Source organism: Pan troglodytes, chromosome 3 (genome assembly GCF_028858775.2).
Source record: "Pan troglodytes isolate AG18354 chromosome 3, NHGRI_mPanTro3-v2.0_pri, whole genome shotgun sequence".
Taxonomy (NCBI): domain Eukaryota; kingdom Metazoa; phylum Chordata; class Mammalia; order Primates; family Hominidae; genus Pan; species Pan troglodytes.
In genome coordinates this window covers 170,112,993-170,125,103 of record NC_072401.2, presented here as the reverse complement: position 1 = coordinate 170,125,103, position 12,111 = coordinate 170,112,993, and the positions used below count along the sequence as shown (strand labels likewise).

The 12,111-nt window shown below is 35.9% G+C and overlaps 1 protein-coding gene across 11 annotated transcripts in view; it reads left to right on the top strand.

The window, feature by feature from the left end:
* DDX60L (DExD/H-box 60 like) overlaps nt 1-12,111 on the top strand; it is a 123,834-nt gene that overhangs the window by 20,781 nt on the left and 90,942 nt on the right. For all 11 annotated transcript variants that reach the window (XR_010156232.1, XM_054683911.2, XM_054683912.2 and 8 more), the window contains 4 exons: nt 2,378-2,494; nt 4,224-4,337; nt 7,118-7,276; nt 11,050-11,191. Coding sequence is in view for 10 of the 11 variants with exons in the window: in XM_054683911.2 (XP_054539886.1) it covers nt 2,378-2,494; nt 4,224-4,337; nt 7,118-7,276; nt 11,050-11,191 (532 nt within the window). In the remaining variant the exon portion in view is untranslated. The remainder of the gene's footprint in view (nt 1-2,377; nt 2,495-4,223; nt 4,338-7,117; nt 7,277-11,049; nt 11,192-12,111) is intronic.

Below are 12,111 nucleotides of genomic sequence, written 5' to 3'. Positions count from 1 at the left end.
CTGACAAAGAAGCAAGTAATGAGATAATTTCATTCCTTAACATAAACTCATGAAGTCTGAAGAATTTTCAAAGCATTATGATAGGCTCATTATTTTGGTATAGTTGACATTAGGTTTATGCAGTATTTATGTTATGAAACTTGGGAGTCAAAAAATATATTAATAATCTTATGAGTGAATCTAGTCTTGTTCCAGTTTTCACATTTTGAAATGAATTCTGATGATGCAGGCCATTCAATAGTTTATCAAAAATAATCTTTCAATGTAATTCATATTTTTACTTTTTATAGCAGATCTCTGTCCTTTGAAATTGGAACTCCGCCTTTGTTTTTTGTTTTCGTTGGAAAATTGCCTTCTAAATGTACAATATGGCAATAAAACTACAATTTATCATGTTTTGAGAAACATTCTTCATGTAATTAAGACATACAGATGTTTGTCATGCTTTTAGATTAGTTATTTGCTTTATTTTTATTCTGTCATTAAAATATTTCCCCAGGTTTTTTTTTTTTGAACTTTAGACTTCTCTTTCCTTCCCTCCTTCCCTCCTTCCCTCCTTCCCTCCCTCCCTCCCTCCCTCCCTCCCTCCCTCCCTCCCTCCCTTCCTTCCTTCCTTCCCTCCTTCCTTCCTTCCCTCCCTTTGGTGTCTTGACATATTGCCTAAGCTGGAGTGCAGTGGTGTGATCTTGGCTCACTGCAACCTCCGCCTCCTTGGTTCAAGCAATTCTCTTGCCTGCCTTGGCCTCCCAAGTTGCTGGGATTACAGGTGGCTGCCACCACGCCAGGCTAATTTTTGTATTCTTAGTAGAGATAGGATTTCACCATGTTGCCCAGGCTGGTCTTGAACTGCTGACCTCAGGTGATCCACCCACCTTGGCCTCCTAAAGTGCTGGGATTGCAGGCATGAGCCATTGTGCCTGGCCTCTAGACTTTATTTTCATATTGAGAAGAGGTACTGTTACCAGTAAGTCTCTATTTTGCCTGAAAAATACCAGACTCTGACTTAAAAATGCAATACTAGGGTCTTGATTGGTCTCTCTTTAAGAATAACCATATTTATTTATTTATTTATATAGGGTCTCGCTATGTTGCCCAGGCTGGTTTCAAACTCCTGGGCTCAAGCGATATTCCTGCCTCAGCCTCCCAAAGTGCTGAGATTACAGGCATGAGCCATCATGCCTGGCCTTTTCTTCTTAAATTGATGATTTTATTTTCTGTAAAATTATTTTCTAATTCATTATCTATAAGTATTTCCCTAAAAGAAGTTATTTTTCTCGCCCCCTTTGGACTGTTTAAATTAGTCTCAATAAATATTATAGATGTATTATATGTTGATAATTGTTCAGGATTGGGGGTCCATACTACCTTCTCTAAGTTTCTATATTTTTGAAAGCTCCATAATACCAAGACAGTTCATTATATTCTGAAATAAAAATTAATTTGTCAAAGAGGAAATATGCATGTTTATCAGAGCTTAAGAAAAATTGTCCTAAAGACATATGAGGGTGATTTTACTTAGTATACCTTATAACAAATGTAGAATTCAAATGTCTCACTAAAAAAATTAATTTAACTTTATTTTAACTTCTGGGATACATGCGCAGAACATGCAGGTTTGTTACATAGGTAAATGTGTGCCATGGTGGTTTGCTGCACCTATCAACCCATCACCTAGGTATTAAACCCTGCACGCATTAGTTATTTATCCTGATGCTCTCCCTCCCCCGTTCCCCCAACAGGCCCTAGTGTGTGTTGTTCCTTTCCCTGTGTCCATGTGTTCTCATTGTTCAGCTCCCACTTATAAGTGAGAACATGTGGTGTTTGGTTGTCTCGTCCTGCATTAGTTTGCTGAGGATAATGGCTTCGAGCTCCATCCATGTCCCTGTGAAGGACATGATGTTGTTCCTTTTTACAGCTGCATAGTATTCCATGGAATATATGTACCACATTTTCTTTATCCGATGTATGATTGATGGGCATTTGGGTTGATTTCATGTCTTTGCTATTGTGAGTAGTGCTGCAGTGAACATACTTATGCATGTATCTTTATAATAGAATGATTTATATTCCTTTGGGTATATACCCAGTAATAGGATTGCCGGGTCAAATGGTATTTCTGGTTCTAAGTCTTTGAGGAATTGCCACACTGTCTTCCATAATGGTTGAACTAATTTCATCCCCACCAACAGTGTATAAGCATTCGTATTTCTCTACAACCTCGCCAGCATATGTTGTTTCTTGACTTTTTAGTAATCGCCATTCTGACCAGCATGAGATAATATCTCATTGTGGTTTTGATTTGCCTCAAGTGTCTCATATTTTACAGCTGGGAAATACTTTATTTAAGATATTTTATATGGTTTTCTCCCTTTTACAGAATGAAACAGTGATTCAGAGTGCATATAAAAGCCTCATACAACACTTGGAAGAAAGAAGGGTTTTAGCATTAGCAACTCATTTTGAACATTTGAAATGGAATGATATGATGGAAGAGGTATTAAAATTTTTATTTCTTTAAATAAAAGTTTGATAGAATTTGGTAAATGAGAATGAACTTGTGATTAGTTCAGTCCTTAGACCAGACTAAAGGGTGCCATATACCTCCTTAGTACATGTATACTATCTGAATCTTAGAATGTCATGCTCTCAGTGTACCTTGAATTCATCGGATGGCATATGTAATTTTATATCCATTTCCGGAAGCCATATTTTAAAACAGACTCTGGGAAACTAGAAAATTGTAGTACTTAATGCAACAGTAATGTTTATTTTCCAGTATTCAAATTGAGGAGGGCTCTAAGATATCATTTGCCATATAAACAGTCAAAATGTGGAATTAATTATACCTTAAGTCTAATTTTCTGATTATCTTCTCAAGCTATGCTTTATACTACTATTTATCATGATGGATTACTAAGCACCTCTTTCTTTTTTTTTTTTTTCTGATGCTCAAGTGGTAAAAGGTGGTTGCATAAGAAAGTTTGGAAAAAAACAGAAAAGTAGTAAGAATATCCATAATTCCACTTCTTGATATTAGCATTTTAACATATATTTTTGTGTAGCTGAGGACATATTGTGTGTGTGTGTGTGTGTGTATGTGTGTGTGTGTGTGTATATATATAGTTTATATATATGTTTTTGGTGTTTTGTTTTGTTTTTTTTTTTCAGACAAGGCCTCACTCTGTTGCCCATTCTGGAGTGCAGTGGCACAATCATGGATCACTGCAGCCTTGACCTCCCAGGCTCAGGTGATCCTCCCACCTCAGCCTCCTGAGTAGCTGGACCCACAGGCATATGCCACTATGCCTGCCTAATTTTTAATTTTTATTTTATATAGAGATGGTGTCTCACTTTGTTACCCAGGCTGGTCTTGAACTCCTGGGCTCAAGTGATCCTCCTACCTTGGCCTCCCAAAGTCTTGGGATTATAGCTGTGAGCCACCATGCCCAGACTGTATATATATATTTTAGTGTACATTTCATTAAGATTATTGCATATTTTCTTGTCATTAAGAATTTTTCATAAATGTAGTATCTAATGAGTGCATTATATTTTCTTAATGCTGGACACTTAAATTACTTCAAAATTTTGGCTCATATAAATAATGTTATAATGAACATTTTGATGTATATGTTTTTTGTATACATATTGGGTTATTATTCCTCTGTGCTAAATTCCCAGAAATTCAAAACTGGATCATAAGGCATCAACATATTTAATGATCCTGATGGACGTTGTCAAAGAGCTTTGCAGAAATTCTATACCTACCTGTACTTTTATCTTTAATCTGTAAGAGAGGTGACTCACCACACAATTTTCAATGTTGTGTGATATTATTTTAAAATTTTTGATATTATTGATATTTATAACAAGCTAATTTTTGTTTTAACATATACTTCTCTGATTTTTAGTAAAATGGGATGATTTTATTAATAATCTATTTCCTTCTTTGTGAATCAGTTCATGTTTTACTAAATCTTAATTTCTTATTATTTAATTTCTTTACATATTTAGGTTTTCATATTTCTCTGGCATATTGGTTGTAATTATTTTTCAATTTTCTATCATTAAAATGATCATACATTTTTAAACTAAACATTTGAAGTTCCGTTTAGTCAAATCTATACAATCGTTTTCTTTATGTTTCTTACAAGTAAGAGCACTTCTGAGTAAAAGAATATTTCTAAATAATTTGACATTTGAAGAAATTTCTTTTTTGATAGGCGTATCAGACTCTATTTCTGCTTCAGCACCTATGGTCAGAAGGATCGGACATCCAGCGTGTTCTCTGTGTCACTTCATGTTCACTATCCTTGAGAATGTACCATCGTGTCTTAGTAAGTAAAAAGAACACAGCCGCCAGGCAGAAAGCTGTCATTCATCAGGTGTAACTGGTATAACTTCACTGGTGGCATCAGGTTCTCCACTGTTGACATACTCTTGGTTTCTGACCGCCATTTTCTTCATTAGGAATTTAGCCCCTTCCCCCACCAATTTATGTGTATTAAATACCAAAAAGGGGAGAAAAATTAGAATCTGTATACATAAGAAAATATTATGTTACATAATTTAGTGTTTTTCTTAAAATACAATGTACAGCAAGTTTTATCTGGTGTTTCACTTAGTAGTTATTTAGCCCAGTTCTTCTAAAAAACAGAGAAAGTGAGGAGGAAGAGGAAAAGAAACAAATTGGAGGAGGGGCCCCACTATACGCTGTGTTTCAGGGTCTTTGTGTTACCTGACACCATGTAATCTTACAACTTTTCAGTATAGCAATTATCACTCTCTCCTGTCGATTAAAGACTTTGAGACCAAGACTTCCCTAACCTACCTAAAATCACATGGTAAAAGGCAGCCTGGATTTTGACTAGGATGGTTGGCTCCACAGCTTTTAATGATTCTGCTCTGTTAAGTTGTGTATTTAAAAGAACAGTTCTGTTATTGTTTATTAGTGTCACTGAGACTATAGAGATCCTGAATTTTTATAATTGTTTTCAGCTTATAGGGCCCTTTAGGAATCTTTTGAGGAACATGGATTTTCCGCTCTACTATATGCATCCCTGCTTGCATAAGTACACACACACACACACACACACACACACACACACACACACACACACAAAGTTTGTATGCAGTCTAGATATCGGTGTGTTTCAGGCTGAAAACTCTGTTTTTAAAACAAACAGCAATAAAAGAAATAGAAAAAAAAGAAAAAGAAAAAGAAAGAAATAATGTGACTGTACAGGGCTCAAGAAGTTAGTATTCTATAGGAGAAAATTGTCCATTTCTTAAATCTATCAGCATGTTTTCATAAAATATTTACTTTGTGCATGGTAATATATATGCCAAAAATAAATATATTTGGAGAGAGAGAAGAAATAGACATGATATCTACCCCCACTGATCATACATATCTTGGAAGGCAATTTTAATGTCCCTTTGAAATAACTAGAGGAATTTCAGACCTCTAGTCTGAACCACCAACTCAACATTTTCACTTGGATTTGTAATAGACATCTCAAATTTAGGATTTCTGGAATCAAACTCCCCAAACCTGCTTCTGCCTCACTCTTCTCCATCCCAACAAATGACAACAACATTCTTCTAGCTGCTAAAAAAAAAAAAAAAAAAAAAAGGAAGCTGTTTACTCTTCGGGAGCACCATGGAAAATGGAGAATGGAGAGAGCAGTGAGCATTTTATGCTTCTTCCTTCTTGATTCTTTCCTTAGTTTGAATTTCCCATCTTTGACTTTCTCTTGACTGATAACACATTTATTAATTCCCTTAGCTAAGGATATTGATTGTCTAATGTGTGCTAATAGCTGCTTTCAACCTACAGAGCTGGGATGTTATGAAGACTAGCTAATAATAGGTAACATTTAGGGCTTACTATGTATTGGTGATATTCTAGATATTTCACATTTTTCCAGAAACCCTATGAGAAAGTGTACTGTTACTATCCCAATTTTATACATATAGGAGAACTGACTCATACAGTGTCTTGACTGGAGTTAGACGGTTTTCAGAGCCCAGATCCTGAATTACTGTGCAATAGTCTTTTTAATGTAGGAGACAGAGCACTCCAATATTTTAATTTAGTATGTAGTACAGTAGATCTTAGCTATGTAGATTTCTCTAAAATTGTGAATTTGAATACTTAAATTTTGAAGATAAACAGTAAAAAATGAAGAACTTAGAAACTTTACATTATTTCAGCATGATTGTCAGAATTTTAAGAGCATACTTAAAAATGATAATTACCTTAATATATTCACTTTTATGTTATGCTGAAGATGTGCCATGGGTGGGAGTGTGAATAGCACTGATCATAGGGTTCTGGGTATAAAAGCTGATTTCTCACAAAAGTTCATATTGATTAATTTAATTTGCTTCTTTCTTACATGATTTAGAGATGGCTAGGGATCACTGTCTCATTTGAATCTCCTTTACTCTATTTTGCCTAATTGTTTTTGGAAAAATATTTTCAAATGACCATGCACGATGTTTTTGGTGGTTCTAATTTTTAAAAATGAACATATTGAACCCAAATCAATCTCCTTGTAATTTCAGTTATCCCTAATTTTGCTCTATGAAGATACCCAGATTAAAGTTTTTTTAACCTTCCATATGACAACCTTTTATATATTCGAAAATAGTTCTGAAGTCTCTGCCACAGGAGGTGAAACTTGACCATTTCCTTCCCCGATTTCTTATTCAATACGTTTTACAGATAGATTGCCATCCGGGATTTCTCACCCTGAACCTGCCATGGGTTTGTAGATATTACTCTTCATTCTCTGAAATGACAGGGCATTTTACATGGGGCTCTGTCAATCCTCAGACCTCTGGGTCAGGGACTTCCTTTGCTGCCGACTCATTTAAAGTCCAGCTTCACTGAAAATCATAAGAAATGCATTATGTGAACTACTAAGCCTGGAGCTTTCCCTCCCTCTTACCTACTTCTGTATCAGTGCAGCCAAGTTTGTGTATGCAGAAGGGGACTTTCTCACAAATGTAGATGTAAAACTTTGAAGATATGATCTTCGTGGAGTGCCTATTACAATGCCATTTCACAGCGTGACATTGTGACTGTTCTCATCTTCTTTATTGTACGCAGGTGCACAGTAATTGCCTATCCCTGCAGGAGGTGGAAGATTTCTGCAGACTGCGTTGCCTCTGTGTGGCTTTTCAACTCCACTTACCCCTTTCTCAGAGAGCTTGTTCTCGAGTCATCACATGCTCTTGGATTAGGAACAGTGATTCTTTCTTAAAAATGGTAAACATATTTTGTTTATTTTTTGTCTGAACATGAGAGATGAAAACCATGATCCCCTTTAAAACTAGAGTTATATTGGAATAATGCCAGATCTAATCAGCTGATAAATCAAGTTCCTATTTTCAACAACTTTTATTTTTGGTAGTGTAATGAGGAAAACCACAGTATATCTGTTTTATGGAAGCATGAGAGCCTTCCTCTTTTTCCTTCTTATCTCTGATGAGATCTTGTTTTTATATAATCAATCATAGAAAATTGATTTACATTGTATTCTCTTTGTAGAGAAACTCAGGAAAAGTGTTTATGAATTTATTTTTTCTGTTTATAATAAAAATGTATTAAAGGAAAGTTAAAAATTGAAGAAAAAATAATAATATGTACTCCTAACCCACTGTTCAAATTAATACTGTTAACGGTTAATATTTTGGTTTAATTTCTTTCATTTTTTATTTTAGGGCCTAGTTTTTGTTATGGTTGCAATCATATGATATATGCTACATATTATTTTATTGTAAAAGCATTTTCACTTTTGGTTAGCATAATTTTAAAAATTTTTAATTTTTGTGAGTACATAGTAGTTGTACATATTTATTGAGTGCATTAGATGTTTTGATACAGGCATGCAATGCCTAATAATCACATTATGGAGAACGGGGTACCCATTCACTCAAGCTGATTAGCATAATTTTTATGGCTACTAAATACGTTTGAGTGATTGTATTGTAGTTTACTTAATCATACCTCTATAAAGGGACATTAGGATCATTTGAAGCTTTTGTATCATAAATGCTACTGGCCTTGAGGGATAATTTGTAATGAATTACCTTGAATAGATTTTCTGAAATGGGAAAAGAGATGATAAGCCAAAAAGGTATGGAAAATTTGAGGATCTTGATAGATACTGTCAAATTGTTATCATAGACATTTTAAAACCAATCTGTCAGGCAGCTGGTCCACACATGTTTATTCAGTGCATATTCACTGTGATAAGCACCAAGGAAGGAGTGGAGAAAAATACAAACTCATATCTCTTCTTCTTCCATGGAACTTCAATTTGCATTATTGAATAAGCAGTAAAATGATTACAAAGGTGCTGATGGATATGAAGGAGGGACTAATGAAGCTTTGGAAATGAATGATTAAGAGACACAACCCAGTCTGGAAAGGTTGACCTCTCTGAAGAGTGAAGACAAGTGAAATGACTCATGGTCTGAAGGATGAGTAATAGTTAGTGGGGGAAGGGAAGAGCAAAAGGTTTTCAAGGGAGGACATAGCACTTGCAAATGCCCCAAGGAGCTCAGATATATTTAGTGTGACCAGAGAGGAGAAAAGCTGATGAAGCTGAGGAGGGGGTAGGAGAAAAATCAATATAGTACTTGTTGGCTCTGTTAAGGACTTAGGAAATCCTAAAAATAATGAGAAGTGATTGAAGGATTTCAAGCTGAAATTGACATTTTTGTTTAAGAGTTCTTTGGCTGAAGTGCATAGAGCGCATTGTAGACATCCAAATATAGAGGTGAGGAAACCACCCCAGTGATCACATGGTGATGATGCTAACATGGCTAAAATGTTGGTGGCAGTAGGAACAAATAGAAGTCAAAGATACAAGAGTTCTTTAGGCTTTGAAACTGACAGGGTTAAGGAACAGGATATGAGGCAGAAGGGAGAAGGAAGAGTCAATGATGACTTTCAGGTTTCTGGCTAGGCCAACTGTATGGATGCTGCCACTGAAAGAAGAACATTTTGAAGAGGAAAATAATGAGTTTGGGAAATAGTGAGTTTGAGGTGGTGGCAATGAGACTTCCAAAGGAAATATGTAAAAGGCAGTTTAAGTATTCTTTAGACTGGGAATAAAAATTTGGGACACATTAGCCCATGAGTGGTTCTGAATACCATACCAGTTATGTGTTTTTCTAGGTAAAATGAGAGGACATCTAGGTTCAAGGTCCAGAGATATTCCAGAATTTAGTGGTCAGGTAGAAGCTTAAGAATTAGAAAAAGACACTGAAAAAGAGTGGTGAAGATAGATGGTAGAAAATCTGGGAGAATATGATATCTTAGAGTTCATATGAATCATATTTCAAAAAGAAGGAAATGGTTTATTAGTGTCAAATTCTGCAGATAATATGAGGATGTTGACAGAAAATTCAGTGACTTTAATTTAATTGCATGAAAGTCAAGGCCAATTATTATTGTTGTCATTATTATTATTGTTTTGAGACAAGGTCTTGCTCTGTTGCCCAGGCTGGAGTGCTGTGGCATGACCATAGCTCACTGCAGCCTCGACCTCCCAGGCTCAAGTGATCCTCCCACCTCAGCCTCTCTAATAGATGGGACTATACGCCACCATGCCTGGCTAATTTTATTTTTTGTAGAGGCAAGGTCTGGTCATGTTGCCAAGGCTGGTCTTGAATGCCTGGGCTCAAACAATCCTCCTGCCTCAGCCTCACAAAGTGTTGGGATTATAGGCATAAGCCATGGTACCTAGCCAAGGCTAATTATTATTAAGAGCTGTTTTGGTAGAGTGATGGGGTACAAAATCTATGGAATATTCAACAATAGTGAGTGGATGGGTATAAAATAAAGGTAGTGGAGGCAACTCTTTCCTTGGAGTTGGTCTTAGTTCATCTGTAATCTTTTTTTTTTTTTTTTTGAGGGAGACCAGAGTTTTATTATTATTCAATTCAGTCTCCCCTGAGCATTTGGAGATCAGAGTTTTTAAGGACAACTTGGTGGGTAGGGGGAAGCCAGTGAGCCAAGAATGTTGATTGGTCAGGTCAGAGATGAAATCATAGGGTGTTGAAGCTGTCTTCTTGCACTGAGTCAGTTCCTGGATGGGGACCACAAGATCAGATGAGCCAGTTTATAGAGCTGGCTGATGTCAGCTGATCCATCACGTGCAAGGTCTGCAAAATATCTCAAGTACTGGCTTAGGTTTTACAACAGTGGTTTTATCCCCACGAGCAATACTGGGGAGGGTCAGAATCTTGTAGCCTCCAGCTGCATGACTCCTAAGCCATAATTTCTAATCTTTTGACTAATTTGTTAGTCCTCCATGGGCCGCCTAGTCCCCAGGAATGAAGGGGGTTTGTTTTGAGAAAGGGCTGTTATCATCTTTGTTTCAAACTATAAACTGTAAACAAAGTTCCTTCCAAAGTTAGTTCAGCCTACACCCAGGAACAAACAAGAACAGCTTGGAGGTTAGAAGCAAGGTGGAGTTAGTTAAGTCAGATCTCTTTCACCGTTTCAGTCATAATTTTGCAATGGTGGTTTCAATCCCTACTTCTGGGTTTTATAACCTCTTAATCTTAAGGTCTTGGCTAAAGAAGATGGAAAAAGGGCAAAGACCGCTCTAACTTCTTCCTGCTCACCAGGGGTGTAGTGGGGGTAGGTGTTGACCCCAAAGTGAGAGGAATGGAACCAGTTTGCAACTGTCTAAATGTACTCATGCAGGCCTGGCTGGGATCCCAGGACCTGCATGACAAAGGTGTTAGTATTGTCATCTATAGTTTTAGTACCACATTAAGGGAACAGCATACTATAAGGTAAATAATGAGTACTAGGATAAGCAGTGCAATTCCCAGTTTTAAAAGTAAAGATATGAAAGCATTAGTTTGGGGACTTATAGATCACCATCTGTAATATTTGTGATTGTAATGACTTTATCATTCCACCCAGAAATGTCCCTTGTGACCTACCTTATAGGGGGTTAACCAGGAGTATGAAATTATTCCATGCCTCCCTGCTAATAGTGTTTTATTTTTAATTTTCAGAACAAGTGGTGTGAACATTTCATTTTAAGCAACTTAAACGTTTTTGGATGCTGGAATCTGAATTTAAATCATGTTTCTGACTTGTATGATGAGCAATTGTTAAAGAATATTGCCTTCTACTATGAATTTGAAAGTACTCAAGGTAGTACCTTAATATGCATTAACATTATATCATGAACAAATTATATAAAACCCTTATAAATTTTCCAGTACATACCACAGCAACATTTTTGTTTCTTGAAAACCTTTGTGTGTGTACATACTTTTTACGTATTTTATTTTTTCTTCACTTAATAGCATTTGAAAATGAGTATAATGCTATGATATGATATGCTATGATATGATAGCATATTAATAGTTATATTTTTTATTTAAATGGTAGATGCATGATATTTTATAACGCTTACTGTAATTAATATAATCCTTTCACTATTTTTGAACATTTAAGGATATATTGCATTTTTCCTAAAAATAAATAAAACTGCATTTTGGTACATACATAATTTTTGCCTTCCTTTGAATATTTTTATAGAGTAAATTATCTAGAGTGGCTTACATAGTCAGAGAATAATAAAACATTTCAAAACATATTTTTCCTGAACAAACATTATTGAAGTTTTTTGGACCTCTGGCATTTAATTCCCTTAAATGACAAACACTTGAATAAACTGACTGCATAAAATGTAGCAAATTTTACTAGTTTTAACAAAATTCTCACCCTCTCCATATTCTGTAAACTCCTTTTTTTTTTTTTATTATACTTTAAGTTTTAGGGTACATGTGCACATTGTGCAGGTTAGTTACATATGTATACATGTGCCATGCTGGTGCGCTGCACCCACTAACTCGTCATCTAGCATTAGGTATATCTCCCGATGCTATCCCTCCCCCCTCCCCCCACCCCACAACAGTCTCCAGAGTGTGATATTCCCCTTCCTGTGTCCATGTGATCTCATTGTTCAATTCCCACCTATGAGTGAGAATATGCGGTGTTTGGTTTTTTTGATCTTGCAATAGTTTACTGAGAATGATGATTTCCAATTTCATCCATGTCCCTACAAA